General features: G+C 58.6%; 1 protein-coding gene across 2 annotated transcripts in view; it reads right to left on the bottom strand.

Annotated features, from left to right (window-relative positions):
* Window positions 1-5048: 5048 nt before the first annotated feature.
* SEMA6C (semaphorin 6C) overlaps window positions 5049-16744 on the bottom strand; it is a 94839-nt gene continuing 83143 nt past the window's right edge. The window contains exon 20 of one of the 2 annotated variants that reach the window (XM_037883259.2): window positions 5049-7203. In XM_037883259.2, coding sequence (XP_037739187.1) covers window positions 6014-7203 — 1190 coding nt within the window. In that variant the 3' untranslated portion in view covers window positions 5049-6013. The remainder of the gene's footprint in view (window positions 7204-16744) is intronic. The other variant, XM_037883260.2, reaches the window with a different exon arrangement.

Below are 16744 nucleotides of genomic sequence, written 5' to 3'. Positions count from 1 at the left end.
CGTCTTCACACCCTATGCGCTCAGGGCCATTCTTAGGCATATGCAGTATACGTGGCTGCACAGGGCAACCGAAAATTTGGGGCACCACAGAGACCATAGGTTCCGACTTCTTGCCGGGGGGTGCTCAACCCCCCTGCTCTGCTCCAGGCCCTGGCCCCACTCCATCTCTTCCCCCAAGCTCCCGCCCCAACTCTTCCTGCCCCTGCTCCACCCCCACCCCGCCTCTTCCCTGCCTCCTCTCCTGAGTGCACCCCGACCCTGCTCCTCCCCTCCTTCCCGGAGCTCAAACACCACGAATCAGCTGTTTGCTGCGCCCCGGAAGTGCTGGGAGGGAGGGGGAGGAGTTGGTAAGGGTGGGGCCGCCGATGCGCGAGAGGCACCTGGGGAAGAGGCAAACGGGGGGAGCTTGGTGCCGGTAGGTGCTCCGCACCCACTAAATTTTCCCTGTGGGTGCTCCAGCCCTGGAGCACCCACCCACGGCGTCCGCGCCTACGACCAGGACAGCAGCTAAGAGCGGGTCAGCTCTCGCACATCCAGCGCACGCGGCAGTCTCCTTACTAGGCAGAAGGCAGGGGCCGTATTCCCAGAGCCGAATGCACCGGCACAGGGGCACCAGTATTCCCAGAGCCGAATGCACCAGTTGCGCTGGTGTAGGGGCACCAGTTTAATGATGCTGCGTAGGGCCCCAGAAATCCTGAGGACGGCCCCGTACACGCTGCTGCGAGGCTATTTGTACCAAATCTGCCTTGTGAGCTATCATGTGAAAACCGCTAACACACCGGTCCATGCTGTCATTGTAAAAATCCCTGTGACCGCGTTAGATAAAATTCTCTCCCTGTGATGTCATTGGAACGTGTTTAAAACCAGACGCCCGAGCCCTGGTCAAGGCAAAGAACAGGTTTGTCCTCGACAAAGGACTGTGGATTTGCTTGGCTGAGCAGCCTGGTGCTCAGGCTGACACAAGGATGGGGCACGGGTACAAAAGATAAACAAAGCCATCAAGCTAACGAGGAGAGGAGGTAACGATGCACCCACCACCAGCGGGGTTGGAGAGCATGAAATCTTCCCTGCCCAGGAGGAGAGAAGGGACTTCATCTGAGAACGCACGGCAGTGGTTAACTGGATGATAAAGACAGGGAGGCAGAATTGCAAATGACATGCAGGTCAATGAACTGATTGCAGTAGCTAGTCAGCTCTCTTATGAGCGCTAATGGTGATGAATATTGTAACATGTCTGTGTTAACACTAGGGGAGGAATTATGGCTCCTCACTGGTGTTACACTGTAAGGTCTGGACCCAAAGGATTTCTCCCAGACAGGAGGGAAGGCAGCTGCTACCTGTCTCCAATGAAATTAACAAAAGTGAGGCCAACCCCAATGCAAACCCATTTATATACGAATTGGCAGGAGGCGGGAAGTCCCCAGGCAGGGGAGAACAGCAGGGGATCTGGGGACAAAACCGTGAGTTTAGGACGATATATGAAGCCATCCGGGCATCTGGACAGACGCAAGGGGCCAGAGCTCTTGCAAGCCCAGACAGATGGATCCTTCAAGCAAAGGGGGGTTGAAGTCCCCGGGCACTGACTAGAGGTGAGAAACCTGCTTAGGCAAAGATGGTTCACCTAGGAAGACAAGAGAAACCAGCCCCTTCCACTTCTGTGCACGGGCCTGACGGAGAGGTCGGCCATGGCTGGGAGGAAAAGGATTAGGCTGGAAATCCGCCTTGACCCAAGGCTGTAGCTTATGACGTCTCAGCCACTTCATCACTTTTATTTGCTTGTCACTGGTTTATCTTTATCCCTTGGACTGGAGCTCACTTCAAACCTCCAGCTTTTGGCACGAAATGTGTTGTAAATTTAATCCGACCCCTGCCAGTGCTGTGTTTGCGTTGACGGGCTCGTTACCTCCAGGGCCAGGAGTAAGCTCTGCTTTTATCTTTATAAAGGAGGCACACGGACTTTAATGCTCAGCGTGCTCCAGGAGAGGGCTGGGCGCTTCGGGGCAGACAGTGGCGGGGGCGGGGGGGCGGTGTTTTGGGGTCACCTAGGGTTGCCAGCTTTCTAATCGCACAAAACCGAACATCCCTGCCCCACCCCTTCCCCAAGGCCCAGCCACTTCTGACAGGCCCTGCCCCCACTCGCTCCATCCCCCCTCCCTCCGTCGCTCACCCTCCCCCACCCTCACTCACTTTCACTGGGCTGGGGTAGGGAATTGGGGTACTGGGGGGGGTGAGGGCTCTGGCTGGGGGTGCAGGCTCTGGGGTGAGGCCAGGGATGAGGGGCTTGGGGTGCAGGAGGGGCTCAGGGCCGGGGCAGAGGGTACAGGGTACAGGCTCCAGGAGGGAGTTTGGGTGCAGGAGAGGACTCCAGGCTGGGGCAGGGTGTGGGGGTGTGGGAGGGACCGTGGGGTCCTGGCGGTGCTTACTGTGGCTCCCAGAAAATGGCTGCTAGGTCCCTGCGGCTCCTAGGTGCAGGGGCAGCCAGGGAGGCGCCACTCGCTGCCCTCGCGCCCATAGTCACCGCCCCCGCAGCTCCTGTTGGTCACGGTTCCCAGCCAATGGGAGCTGCAGAGCCAGCAATCGGGGCCGTGGCAGGTGTGGAGCCTCCCTGTGGGACCTGGCGGCCACTTCCAGGAGCTGCAAGGAGCCAGGGCAGGTAGGGAGCCTGCCTTAGCCCCGGACCCCCGCTGCACCGCCGACCAGACTTTTAACGGCCCAGTTGTCAGTGCCAACCGGAGCCGCCAGGCTCCCTTTTCGACCGGGCGTTGCGGTCGGAAACCGGACGCCTGGCAACCCTAGGGTCATGGTGCATTCATAACCCAGGCTGGTGGAAACCAGGGTGGGGCGGCCACGTTGCAGGCAGGCTGGCCAGAGGGCTGACCCAGGGCGGCACAGGGGCACTGGCGGCTGGACTCCGGGCTGTGAGCCGGGGCAGCAGAGCGTCTAAGGCACCGAGGGTTGCACACGTCCTCGCGCTGGGCTGGATCGCACCGCGGCACGTGACACGGGGCATGACACACGCACTCAGAGCTGCTGAACTGCCGCATCGGAGCAGGCCAATCGACCCTCTAGCTTGGCGGCCCGGCCCCACCAGAGGCCAAGGCAGGTGCGCTTGTAATTTCTTTCTCATCTGGCCGCCACTGCATGCCCTGCAGGTGAGGTCGATGGGCCCTGTACTGACCAGCTGACCAACGCAGAGACTAGCCCTGAGGGGTGAGCCGGTACAGGGGCCTGGCAAAGCATCCTGGGACTTGTAGTCCAGGAGGACTGGTGGGCGTTGTAGACTCAGCAGCAGTGCATGCTGGGAAGGAATGCCAAGGGAATATAAGCAGCAGCCTTCCCAGGAAACAGGGGCTTTCCCCTCAACATACCCCTTGGCAATCCCTGCCCCATTCTTTGCAGGCACCTGGCCATTAAAAACCAATGGCGCATCACCCTGCAATGAGTTATGTAGCACAAAACTGTAGTGAGACTGGGTCTTACCGGGTCCCCTAACGCAGGCAGGCTAAGCATTTAGCCCAGGTAGAGGGACCAGATGAGCTCCTGTCTGCCTTTGTACCTGGTTCCCCTGACTTAGTCATGGTGTAGACGGGATTGCCCCACATTCCCTTAACAGGGACAGACCCTTTAGGTCTCCTGCAGGTTCAGTTCTCTTTACACTCCAGCGGTGCACTGGGTTGGCATCGGGCGCCCTGTCCGGAAGACATGGCCTTTGCTTCACATCCAGCTCTGCTGAGGATCCCAGCACGGCCCACTGGGAGTCACTCACCGGCAAGGTTCCCCCTCCGCCCCCACGCGCTCTGCTTTAAAATCCCTGGCTGGCTTCTGCGCTCAGCGTGAATCTGCCGTGACTCCACTGGGCTGAGACTCATTCGCGCCGGCTAACGCTCTCGAATTCAGTGGCGCTCCCCTGGGCCTGAAGAGCGGGCTAAACACCAGGAGCCTGCACCGGGCCGGTCAAACTGGTTTCACTCTGATTCTGGGAAGAGGGGGGTTCATTTCTGTGTAAATTAACCCTGCTCCCAACTGACTTCAGCCAAAATCGGAGCGCGCCCACGGTTCAGGTTTCAGTTCCTACCCATGATTGAAGCTGGGCCAAGCCGAGTACTCCCATGGCCTGGTTCTTGCCAGCCCAGTACCTTGTGCAGGGCCAGATTTCCAAGAGTGCTCCGCTCCCATTGTTCTCGGTGCGGGCGTGGGGAGGATTCGCCATTGTTTTCTATGCCGAGTTAGCCGTTGTTCTCTACAGGCAGGGGGGAAGGATAAGCCATTGTTCTCAATAGTAGTGTGTGTGTGTGATACTCCATTGTTCTCAGTGCGGGTGGCTGGGTGCTGACACATCTGAAATTCTAGCTTTTGGGGCTGGATCCAAAGCAGGCTGGAGGTGATGGGAAGCCTCTCATTGACCTGGGCTTTGGACCAGAGCCGCATCCCTGTGCAGCGGGGGGTCAGATAGATCAGCCCATATCGCAGGGTGTGTGTGTGTGTGTGAGATGGATCAGACCCGTACCCCAGTGGGGGGAGTGAGATGGATCAGACCTGTACCCCGGTGCAGGGGGGGGAGAAGGGAGTGAGATGAATCAGACCCATATCCCAGTGGGGGGAGTGAGATGGATCAGACCCATACCCCAGTGGGGGGAGTGAGATGGATTGGACCCGGACCCCCATGGGGGGAGTGAGATGGATCAGACCCGGACCCCAGTGTGGGGGAGTGAGATGGATCAGACCCAGACCCTCGTGGGGGGAGTGAGATGGATCAGACCTGGACCCCAATGGGGGCGGGAGTGAAATGGATCAGACCTGGAACCCTGTGGGTGGAGTGAGATGGACCAGACCCGGACCCCCGTGGGGCGAATGAGATGGATCAGACCCAGACCCCCATTGAGACTCCCCACCACACATCCCCCCTGCACTTATCCGGCGGGTCAGATGCCAGCCTGAACCCTGGCGCTCTCTGGCGGGGCCAACTCCTGTTTTGGACGCTCTGGTACAAAGCACACTGGAGGGTAACTGACCCTGTCCACCCGCACCCAAAAAACCACCCAAGACGTGGGGCATGACGAGATGCTATAATTCAGGCATCAGCGCGGGCTGTGTCTGTCCCGACACCGCACGTACATGGCTGCAGCACCATTGGCTTGTGCACAGTTCGCTCTCCTACACGGTAGGATAAATTTGACTTCTCTTATGTGAAGTTACCTTGAAAGATAGATATATATATTTATAGCTATGTACAGTGTTTATATATATATTCCACAAGGCTCGTAGGGCCATCTGGCTGAGGCTTCCCAGCCCCCTGCAACCCTGTCAAGTCGCTGTCCGGGTTGGGAGCTCTCTAAGCTCCCCCCCAAAATTGATTTTTGCCCCACGACGGGCTGAGGGCTCTGAAATCTGCCCGGCCGCAGTGATGGGACGCAGTCGGCCTCGCTGCGACGTTAACGCCGCCGGGTGTCAAACCACTGGCTCCAGCACGGGCTGATGCTACAACGGGACCTGGGCATTTAAATGAGTTTCATCTAATAAATAAAACCAGCGAGCGGCAGGTTACCGGGGGCTTCACGGAGCTGGGGCGCGGCGGGCTGGCCTGGCTTCCGTTCCCTCAGGCCCTGGCAAGCCGCAGGCGATGGCAAGGAGGCGCTCGTGTCTCTCGGGACGCCACCGGCCCTGCCTCCCCGCAAATCGTAACGGGCCGAGCGGGAGAGGAGGCAGCTGGTTGACAGCGTCGCCCCCCGGCAGCTTTTCATGGGGGGTGGATGTGGTGGCAGGGGGCCCGGGGGATGTGTTCTCCGCCCGCCCCATGGTCTTGAAGCCCCTTTGCTCGGGCGTTAGGAGGGGACGTGTGCTGAATGCATGTTAAAAAAACATGCTCTTTTAGAGGCAAAACTACAAATCCAGGGGGCCGAAGGCGGGGCCATTTGCCCGGCCGCTGCTGATTGTTCTCCCGTCCCCCACCCCGGAGCGGACAGGGGCTCAGGGGGAGCCGGCAAGCAGTGCCCCCCGGCTCATGCTGGCGGGGTCAGTAGTTGAACTGGGCGGCCGGCTTGATGGGGGACGAGGGCATGAAGAGCAGCTTGGGGGGCACGTCGGGCTTCATGGAGGCCGATCTCTTGATGCCGCCGGGCCTGGGCAGTGAGCTCTGGAAGAGGCCGGGCCCTTCGAGGGGCACCTGGGTGCCCGTGGAGTGCATGCGGGTCAGGAGCGCGGGGGGCGGGTGCTGCCGGACTGCCTGGCTCAGGCTTGGCTGCCGGGAGATCAGCCCCCCGCCCACCGCTAGGTTCATCAGCTTCTGCGCCGAGCACAGCGACTGCCTCTGCTTCTCCAGGCAAGACTGCGGCGTGACGTCGGGGGGGACGTCCAGCCTCCGGGGCAAGCTGTCCCTGGGGAGGGTGGAGGAGCTGTAATAGGGGGCGCTCTCGGTGTCCGGGATCTTGGGCTGCACCCTGTTGGCGAAGGACATGGCCGCGTGGGGGCTGATGGCCGGCTGATGGCTCAGCAGCTTCTTCGGGGAGCCGCTCGCCTCGTGGAGGTGTTTCAGCAGCTCCTCCAACGTCGTCACCTCCACCCCTTTGGGCAGGTAGCACTGGGAGTGGCGCACCAGCACCCGCTCCGCGTTGGGGATCTTCTTTTCCTCTGGGTAGCCGGCCAGCGACGGGTCGTAGCCCTGGAGGTTGCTAGGCAGCACCATGGCGCCAGGGAACTGGAAGACCTGGGCACCGGAGACGGGGCCGGGGAACGGGTGGCCCTTGCCCTGCGACTCCTTGGCGTTGTTGCAGTTCTGGTTCTTCTCCCATTGGTTCCTGATGGCCTTCATGGGCAGCTCCGGGGTGGACTCGGGTGTGGGCAAACCAGACAGCTCCGGGTGCTCCTTCACGCCGGCCTTGCCTGTCCCGTTGTGCAGCTCCTTCTCGCTGGGCAGCAGCGTGGTGTACAGTTTCGGAGAGGAGGCTTCCGTCAGCCCATCCTTGGACGGGTTGTCCAGCAGCCCGTTCATCTTAGCCAAGCTCCGCAGGGACAGGGGGCGCTGGATCGTGTTCTCGGGGTCCTTGCTGACGTGCTTGCTCTTCTGCAACACGTGGCTGCAGTAGCAGGAGACGAGCAAGCCGGAAAAGAAGGCCCCGAGGACGAATGCCACAAAGACGCAGCCGATGAGGAAGGTGAAATGGATGCTCTTGGAGCTGTCTTTGTCTTCGGAGTCCTGCCGCACGCCTAGAAACACAACACACGCACACAAAGAGAGAGTTAGATGGGAGGTTAATCCATCGATCCATCAACATCCTCAAGAGTCTCAGAAGAATTGGCTGGGGAGGGAATGTCCTTTTTGTGGGCTGGAGCTGAGTGAAATACCCTTCCCAGGTCGGGGCCCATTTTGGAGAGGACGGAGACTTTAGCTCACAGCGCCTTTCCTCTTTTGTTTTCTGTTCAGAATGAAATAGGGACAAGCCAAGGAAATCGCCAAATTTGTGCTCCTGCTGAATAATCTCTGGGACTGCAGAAAGGGGCAATGACATGGGATAGGGAATGGAATCGGATGGCCAACATGGAGTCAATGACGGTGCAACATGGAAGATTCCCGCGGGAACTAACTCCTTTGATTTTGCCCAGGGGTGAAATCTGGCCCAGTGGCTGCTGTCCCGCATGGAAAGCTATGCCAGTGCGGAGCCAGTGCGAAACTCCAAGAGTGCCCGGGGTGGGAGAGGGAGGGGGTTATTATTTCTAGTGATGGGCATGCCAAGAAGGCCACCTGAAGGCCTCATTTGGGAGCAACTTCTTTAAAGTCAATAGAGTCACAGTGATATAATGAAGAGGAGATTCAGGCGGTGGGTTCAGATGAGCATCTGAAGGTCATAGATTCAGAGGGGTTAAGAGCAGAAGGGACCATTCAATCATGCAGCTGGGCCTCCCGTATGGCCACAGGCCAGATACTGTCACCCAGTTCCCCCTGGCTTCACCAAAACCTTGCACTCGACTCAAGTTTTGGATGTTGCTCCACATCTTGGATGTTGTTGCTTTGAACTTTGGGCTCACAAACAATATGGATGGAAATCTTGGGGGAACATGGGGGATGTAGGACAGTCCCTGCCTCTGGCGGGGGCAGAAATACTGCCAAGAGAAGATGAAAAACAGCAGCCGGGGGAGGCCTGAAGAACCCGAGTGGGTTCTGGTGGAGGCTGAGGTGATGGGCCCTCACCAGTTTCCCCAGTTGCTCCAGTTAGGGACGGCAACGTGTCGGCTTCCTGTGGGAAAATCCCTTGAAATTCAATCACCCCGTTAGCTGGGCCACTGCAGCTGTTTCTGCTCCTTTATTCTTTTCCTTCCCTTTGCAAGCCGCTGAGGATTTATTCTAATGGCACCGTACGGAGGGAGCTGATTAATTTCAAAGCTGCGTGCTCCAAACAGGGAATGGAGCCGCCAAGCCCAAGACAGCCAGGAGGCAGGCGGCTGTGGAGAGCAATGAGTGGCCTAAAGCACAGAGTGGCAGGGAAAGCAATCAGGCTGCCGGATGGCTAATTGTGAAAGCTGGCAGCAGAGAAAGCGAGAGAGAGAGAGAGACAAAGACCAGACAGAGGAATGGAAAACTAGCGAAAAGTGAGAGCAGGAAACATGGACACGGAGAGAGAGGGAAAGGACCCTCCCCCACCCTGCTCCCTCTGGCTATCAGGCCAACAAGGGGGACTGAGGAAGGGGTCACCATTGGGCCCCAAGAAAGAGATGGAGATAAGAGAAAAGAGATTAGCTAAAGGGGGTGTATGGGGTAGGTAGGTAGGTAGGTAGATAGATAGATAGATAGATAGATAGATAGATAGATAGATAGATAGATAGATAGAGGGGGGTATGGGGATAGTTTGTCCATAATTTGTCCACTGGCTTCCGAGGCCTTTGGGTTGGGCCGCTTTGTGTAAACTGCCCTGAGCCCCAGGCTGGCTGTATGGCCCCTGTGGGTCTTTGCTGGTTTAGCTCTTTCTGGGGGTGCCGGGTAGCAAAGGGAGAAGGCGAGTGGGGCAGCAGGGAGGGTCCTGCGGGATTTGACTGGTGGAGCAGCCATGGGGCCCGTCCCATCCCTGCAGCTTGTGGAGAGACCCAAGTGGGTCCTGCTGGGAAGATGGGTGTAGGGAAGGGAGGGTTCAGGACTCAAAGGCAGGAGAAACGCTCAAGCTGGAGAGCATAATCCAGCCACCACTCGTGGGGTCAGGAGGGAGCATTCCCTGGGGGCAGGTTCTCCCATCGCTGCAGGATCCTCTGATGCAGCTGGTACCAGCCACTGGGCAAGAGGAGACTGCGGCTAGACAGAGCCCCGTCCTGAGCCACTCTGGAGATTCCCATGGGAAGGCAGTAGGGGAATAGAGCCCGGGGACCCAGCTGGGGCCATGGGGGTCAGCGGCAGGGCTGTGCTGTTTTGCAGTTATCCCAAAGAGCACGTGATGAGCACAGGTCTGTCCTGAAACGGCGCAAGACACCAAGGGCTCTGCGCAGGCCAGGCTGACGGCACGGGAGCAGCATGCTGCCCAGACACACGCGCCCTGCCCAGCCCTCCCCAGCCCCGAGGGACTAATCACACTCCGTGCAGTTAGTAATTAAACGAGAAGCATTTGTGCCACTGGGGAATTGGAGCTGCAGGGGGAGCTGGTCAGCCGGCCGTGGCAGGAAAGCGTGTGCGGGTGACAGCGGCAAGTAACGCGTTCCATGCAGCAACGACGACTGTCCTGGGGGATGTTGCCCATGTGGAGGGGCTGGCGCATGACACAGGATCGGGGGGCCCTCCCCCAAGTACTCACACTCACCCAACAGCTGTTCAGTCGACCAAGAGAACAAAGAGCCATGATCCATGTTTCTGTCTCCTAAAAATATCCTCTTCCCCTCCCTGGCTCTAATTGCCAGACCACATACCCTCCAGAGCCACCAGTGGAACCCAGGAGTCCTGGATTCCAGACCCCCACACTAACGTCGAGGCCTTCTGCCCTCCCAAAGCCAGGCAAGGAACCCAGGCGTCCTGGCTTTTATTCCCTTGCTCTTACAACTAGAAAAACACTTCCTCTCAGTGGCATGAACAGAGCTCCAGGGTCCCGACTGCCAGGCCCCTACTCCTCGAAGCCTGGAATAGAACCCAGGTGTCCTGACGCCGCCTCCCAAGCTCCGGCAGGGTTCAGGGGATCGCGATGCTAAGTCATGTGGTCGTGCGTGGTCTCCCACAGCTCGGCCAGACTAGAAGCATTTTATGTTACCACAGGAGTCAGGAAGAAAGGCACCGTCTTCCCATTCATGCCTTGAATTTTTCACACATGGCGCGAGAAATGAAAGAGACGGGAGGGGGCTGATTATTGTGACCAGGTACAAAACGCTTTGAGTCAAGGGAAAAAATGATTTTTTCCATTAAAAAAAAAAGGGGGGGTAATAAAGTATCCATGGAAACGGGCCATTTCTTTCTACTCGGGCCGGGAGAGTTGGACATCTGTCGTTCTTTTATCCAAGCAGCCGGGAGGGAAGGGGGACCGGAACTGGGTCCGGCCAGCATCTTCCAAAGGCAAACGTCTCCCCAGAGCAAAGCTATCAAAACAGCTCCTTTGCACCCGAGCTTTTGGGAGTTAACACCCCCAACCCAGCCCCTGCTGAAATCAGCCTTTCCACTGGGCTGAGGCCGTAAATCTTAAAAATCCCTGAAGAGGGGGAAGGGGAGAAGGCTGGAAGAGAACTGGGTTTCTTTTCCTTTCTTCTTCATTTCTTTTTTTTTTTAGCTCCATCGAGCAGGAATTTGCTCCCTGGCTGGGAAAACACCAAAGCGCCACATCACAGGCTGGAACCGGTCCACAATCCATCCCACAGCCCCTTCGCCACGGACTTTTAACCCACTGGTACCTAGGAGCCCTGCAGCTCCAATGCCTTTCATTTTAGGGGATTGTACTTTATTGTTTGCTCTGGGCTCAAAGGGGGAGACACAAGGGGCACAGTTGTTAATTGAGCTGGGTCCCTGTGGGGCACACGCTAAGTGTTCTTACCACAGCTGCAGCTCCCAGCTTATGATAGCCCCCCTCCACTGCCCTCCCTCCCTCCCGTCCGCGTGCCGCCCGCTTTACAAACGCCAGGCCACGCAAGGCCTTTAAAGAGAAGACAGCGTATGCCTTTAATCCGCTGCATTTCGTCGTGGGGAGCAAGGGGCAGGACTGCTGGACACAGGGACCCTCTTGATTTTGTTAAAAATGGGAGCTTGACTAATGACACAGGAAATCCACGTCTGTGCAGAACCAATCTGTTACTCAGCCAAAGTTCAAGGGAATCTGTGCTTTCAAATTCCCTGGGGGTCTGAACCCCCTCCTTTGGCTGGTCAGAACTTCAGCCCCCCAGCGGGGAGAGCACAATTTATGTGCGAAAGATGTTTTATGAGTGTGGCAAGCGTCTCCCCAGCCTGCCAGCGCCGAGCTGTAGGGGGCCGAGCTCGTCTCCCTGTGCCACAAGGGGCCAGTTCCTCAGCTGGTGTAAATGGGCGTCGATCCATCGGAGCCAACCGTGCTACAGAAGCTGTGGATCTGGCCCACTGACTCCGATGGAGCAATGCCCATTCACACCAGCTGAGAATCTGACCCCAATGACATGTCCAGCCTGAGGGAGAGGTATAGAGATCGGGGGGGGGGGGGGGGGAAGGAATACTGTGGTTGCCTTAGGCACACTTGGCTATCCGAGGCTGCGGTATGAGGGGGGGGGGTGATACTGTGGTTGCCTTAGGCGCCTTTGGCTATCCGAGGCTGCAGTATGGGGCACCCTGGTCTGCCCTGGAACCTGCCATTTCCAGCTCTGATTTATTTCCCAGGGCAGGCCCCTTTGCTCGCACGCAGGGGAGCTGGTGCCGCCCATCTGCACCGCGGAGCCTGTCCCAGCACAGCTAACCGGGGAAGCCACGGGGGCTGCGTGGCTGGGCAGGGAAACGTAGCGAGCCGGTGGAACTGGCGTCTCAGACTGGATGTTACAGTGTGGGCATCAGGCTCATGTCTAAGCTCCCCCTTCCTTGACACCCCTCCCGATAAACTCCATGGGGCAGGCGAAGGGCTCTGGGGCACCCGCGTTTAGCAGAAGGGTGACGGGGGAGCTCGGCTCCCGTCTCGTTCCCTCATCCATTACGGCTCAAGGCAGAGCAATGAGTAACCCTGGGCAATGGAAGCAAGGCGGCGGAAGTGTTGCTGATGGAAAGTGGCTGGCTCATCTGGAGGGCAGGGGCTGGCATTGAGCTGCCTTGCGGTGCGGTCCTGGCTCCGCAGGGCTGGGGAGGTTGGAGCTTGGAGGAGAGACCTCCCCCCCCACCCCCGGCAAAGAGCCTGGTGGATACCAGGGGGGTGCTGACCCCAGTGTCCAGGGAGCTGCAGTATTTCAGGGGAGGCATAACCCTTTGTGGCTGGTGACGATCCTGAGGCACTTTCAGCTAGTGTCAGGGGGTTAACCCCCCTCTCCAGCCTGAACGCTAACCTGCGTAATTACTGTCTACCCTACCCCTGCACGTTCTCTTCTGTGTCCCAGCCTGGTCTGCGGGGCTGTTAAACAGCTGCTGTGTTCCCCCCCAGAGGTGGCTGCATGTTAGTGGTGAGTGACTGGGTCCTTTATAAACAGCTGCTGTGTTCCCTCCCAGAGGTGGCTGCATGTTAGTGGTGAGTGACTGGGTCCTTTATAAACAGCGGCTGTGTTCCACCCCAGAGGTGGCTGCATGTCAGAGGGGGCTGAAGTAAGAACTGTAGCAGTAAAGTCACTCTCAGAGGCTTTGAGAGATTTTGGTTATTAACAACCCTGGCCTCTGCTCAGTCTCCCTAGAATGGCACCAAACACTCTCCTCCTTTTGCTGCAGAAGGCCCTTGAGTTGGGGACAGGCCCCGCGCTGGGGAAGGCCCACCAGGAACCGCTCTCTTCGCCTGGCTCTGGGAGCAGTGACAACAGCTGGTCCTCGACTGACTCCTGGTTAGAAGGTCACGTGAGTGACAATACACTGGGACACCCCCCTCAGGGCTCCCGCCCCGCTGACTTAGCAGGGGTCAGACGCCGTGCCCACGCAGAACTGCTCACCCTGCTGCTCTGGCCCTGCCAGCCCCTGCTCACATGAATTCAGCCTCACGGGCACCCTGCGAGGGACAGGCGTCCAGAGTCACAGTCAGATCTCTGCTCGGTCCCTGGCTTACACCCGGGATGGATGCGTCCCATTTCCCACCCTTGATGGCCGGGGACGCGAAGGTGCAGAGGGAGGCAGAGACCGGGCCACACACTGAGTCAGGCCTTGTTCACATGGGAACGTTATCCCGGTGTCAGGACTCGTCCATACGACGGATGCTAGCACGGCCCAGCGATGCCGCTGTAGCACCATAGTGGGGACGCTTCCTACAGTGGCAGACGGGGCTTCCCCGTTGCCGTAGGAACACCACTTCCCTGAGCGGTGGTAGCTAGCTGACTGACGCATCCGTCCACCGACCTAGCCGCGTCTAGGCCGGGGGTTAGGCTGGCACAGCCTCGGAGCGGAGGACTGCGAATTCTTCACACCCCTGAGCGATGCAGCTATGTCGACCTGCATTTTATGTGTAGACCAGGTGTGAATTCAAACCATGCTAGCTATATATAACTGACGAGGGGACGTTTTATCCCAGTATGAGGGGCTTTTTTTTTTTTGGTTTAGCATAATCCCTGTCCAAAGTGATATATGCCAAGCCGAAAAGAAATAGAGCTTTCTCAGGGAGGTTATCCTGGTATCTCCCTAGTGGTTTAAATTCTCATCTTATCTTATATTGGTATAACTTTCCCATACAGACAAGCCCTTCGCAGTAGTCAGAAAGAGAATCCAGGTGTCCTGGCTCCCCGTCCCCTGCTCTAACCACTAGACCATACTCCTCTCCCAGAACCAAGACTAGAACCAAGGAGTCCCAACTCCCAGCTCCTTCTGCTCTAACCACTAGAGACCACTGCCTCCCTGTGAACAGACACCATGACTCGTGACTGCCCTTTATCGGCTCTAACCACACGTGAACACTCCCCTCCCAGAGCCAACTGAACCCAGGAGTCCTGCATCCCAGTCCCGTGCTCTAACCATTAGACCACAGCCCCACCACTGATTTTTCCAGGCAGTATATATAAGGGGCGTGTGTGATGAGCCGTTTTTTCTGGGAGGTGGGGGAGGGTCCCCTGAAATCATCCCCTCTGATCCTCCAGTACCCTGCTGGGTCGGTGGCTCTATCCAGGGCTCGGAGCTGCCAGCAATCTGTGGTCCTTCCCCCTGCCCATCCTGGTGCCGGTGCTGACTGGATACGGCCAGACAAGCCTTTCATCTGCAGCGGGGGGAGAAGATAATCTGGCTGCTTTTTGCGACCCATTTCCGCTCACTCCAGAGTCCTCTTCCGAGCACTAGCTGCAATTTGACGGCTATTTTCTTGCCTTCCCTCCTGCCAGGAGCAGCAACGTCTCTCGCTGCTTGGCTTTGTTTTCATAGCTTGGCGTGTGTCTGGCTGTTTTTTTTTAAACAGACATTAGTCCTAATGCCCCAATCGGCTTGGCTTTTAAAAGCCATTTCGGCTCTGGCCCTTCAGCTGTCTCCCAGGCAAAGGGCATCTGTGCCTCCCCTCTCCAAAGGGTTGGACTCATTTTCTTGTCTTCGGCAGGCGAGTTCTGCGTGGGGCAGGAGGGATGGACTGAGAGCCCTGGAGCCTGTCGTACCACAAGCCTCAGGTGGGGGAAGGCATCAGAGCTCCCCCGCCTTCGGGTCAGGACGCCTGGGTTCTGCTCTGGGTCCCTGCATTGGGTTAGTGGTTAGAGTGGGTGTCAGGACTCCTGGGTTCTGCTCTGGGTCCCTGTGTTGGGTTAGTGGTTAGAGCAGACTCAGGACTCCTGGGTTCTGCTCTGGGTCCCTGCATTGGGTTAGTGGTTAGAGTGGGTGTCAGGACTCCTGGGTTCTGCTCTGGGTCCCTGTGTTCGGTTAGTGGTTAGAGCGGCAGGACTCCTGGGTTCTGCTCTGGGTCCCTGTGTTGGGTTAGTGGTTAGAGCAGACTCAGGACTCCTGGGTTCTGCTCTGGGTCCCTGTGTTGGGTTAGTGGTTAGAGCAGACTCAGGACTCCTGGGTTCTGCTTTGGGTCCCTGCGTTGGGTTAGTGGTTAGAGCGGGTGTCAGGACTCCTGGGTTCTCTCCCAGGCTCTGGTGGGGGGAGGTGCAGCCCAATGCCTAGAGGTGGGTGAGGGACTGGACTTCAGAGGAGCCACCCCAATCTTTACCAGCTGCGGATCTGTCTGTGCAGCACAACTCCCAGCCCCAGGACCTGAATCCTGATGGCTCCTTCCCTGTTGGCACTAAGAGAGCAGCAGCAAGTGCCAAGCGGTCGCTCTGATGGCAGAGGGCAGGACACTGGGGTGGCGGGGCCAAAGGTCCCACCGACTGCAGCATGGACACCGGGCCGTCTCCTGTTCTAACCACTTCCCACCCAGCACCTGGAACAGCACCCAGGAGTCCTGACTTGTGCTGGGGACAGGGTGTGGGACTGGCTCTGTTACTGATTCCCTCTGGGGCCCTGGCCAAGTCCCGGCCCCTCTTTGCGCCTGTTTCCCCATCATGACACTGGCTCTGCTGCGTGTGGCCTGGGGAATCGAGGGGAGACGAGCTAAGGATGAGCCGCTCCGTGACACACACACGTACGCACCTCTCACCACACATGTGCACACCTCCCACCGACACACACACACACAGCACCCTGTGCGCACTGCCACCCACAGCACCCTGTGCACACGCCCCCCCCCACAGTACCCTGTGCACACACACCCCCACAGCACCCTGTGCGCACGCCCCGCCCAGCACCCTGTGCGCACGCCCCCCCCCACAGTACCCTGTGCACACCCCCCCACACAGCACCCTGTGCGCTCGCCCCCCCCCCACAGTACCCTGTGCACACCCCCCCCAGCACCCTGTGCGCTCGCCCCCCCTACAGTACCCTGTGCACACCCCCCCCAACACCCTGTGCGCACGCCCCCCCAGCACCCTGTGCGCACGCCCCCCCACAGCACCCTGTGCACACGCCTCACACAAACACACACACAGAGCACCCTGTACACATGCCTCACACACACACAGTACCCTGTGCACACGCCCCCCACAGCACCCTGTGCACACGCGCCCCTCACAGCACCCTGTGCACACGCGCCCCCCCCACAGCATCCTGTGCACACACGCCCCCACAGCAGCCTGTGCACAGCCCTCCCCACAGCAGCCTGTGCACACGCCCCCCCCACAGGTGCCTGTGCACACGCCCCCCCCCCCCCCCCCCCAGCAGCCTGTGCACACAGCTCTCTCTCTCTTTCTCACACACAGAGCACTACAGCCGGGTGGGAACTCTCTCTCCTGGCCCTTGACAATGTTCAGGATTTCAGAACGACCCCTGCATGGCCTGGGGCTAACCCCGCGCCCTTTTGCCATTCTTCACGAAAACCCAGCCGGCGAGAGCGGCTCCGCTCCTCCCCAGAACAGCCAGCAGCCCAGTGATCGGGGCTGTCACCTGGGATGCGGGAGACCGAGGTTCAGAGCAGGGACTTGACCGTAGGTCTCCCCGTGCCAGGTGACCACGGTGGGCACTGGGCTATTGGCTTCTCTCTCTCTCTCTGTATTTCTCTCCCCCAGCTCGTGAAATCCCAGCCTGGCTCAGAGAACGTCCCGCGCGAACTTGCAGAAAGTTTCTGTGTCTGATGAAAACCCTGCTGCGTCACCTAATCCCCGCCCCGGTCCAGCAGCACCCCCACCTGCGGTGGCGTTC

This window comes from Chelonia mydas, chromosome 24 (assembly GCF_015237465.2).
Source record: "Chelonia mydas isolate rCheMyd1 chromosome 24, rCheMyd1.pri.v2, whole genome shotgun sequence".
NCBI classification, from domain to species: Eukaryota; Metazoa; Chordata; order Testudines; family Cheloniidae; genus Chelonia; species Chelonia mydas.
The sequence above is the reverse complement of the archived record's forward strand: the minus strand, read 5'-3'. Positions and strand labels throughout refer to the sequence as shown.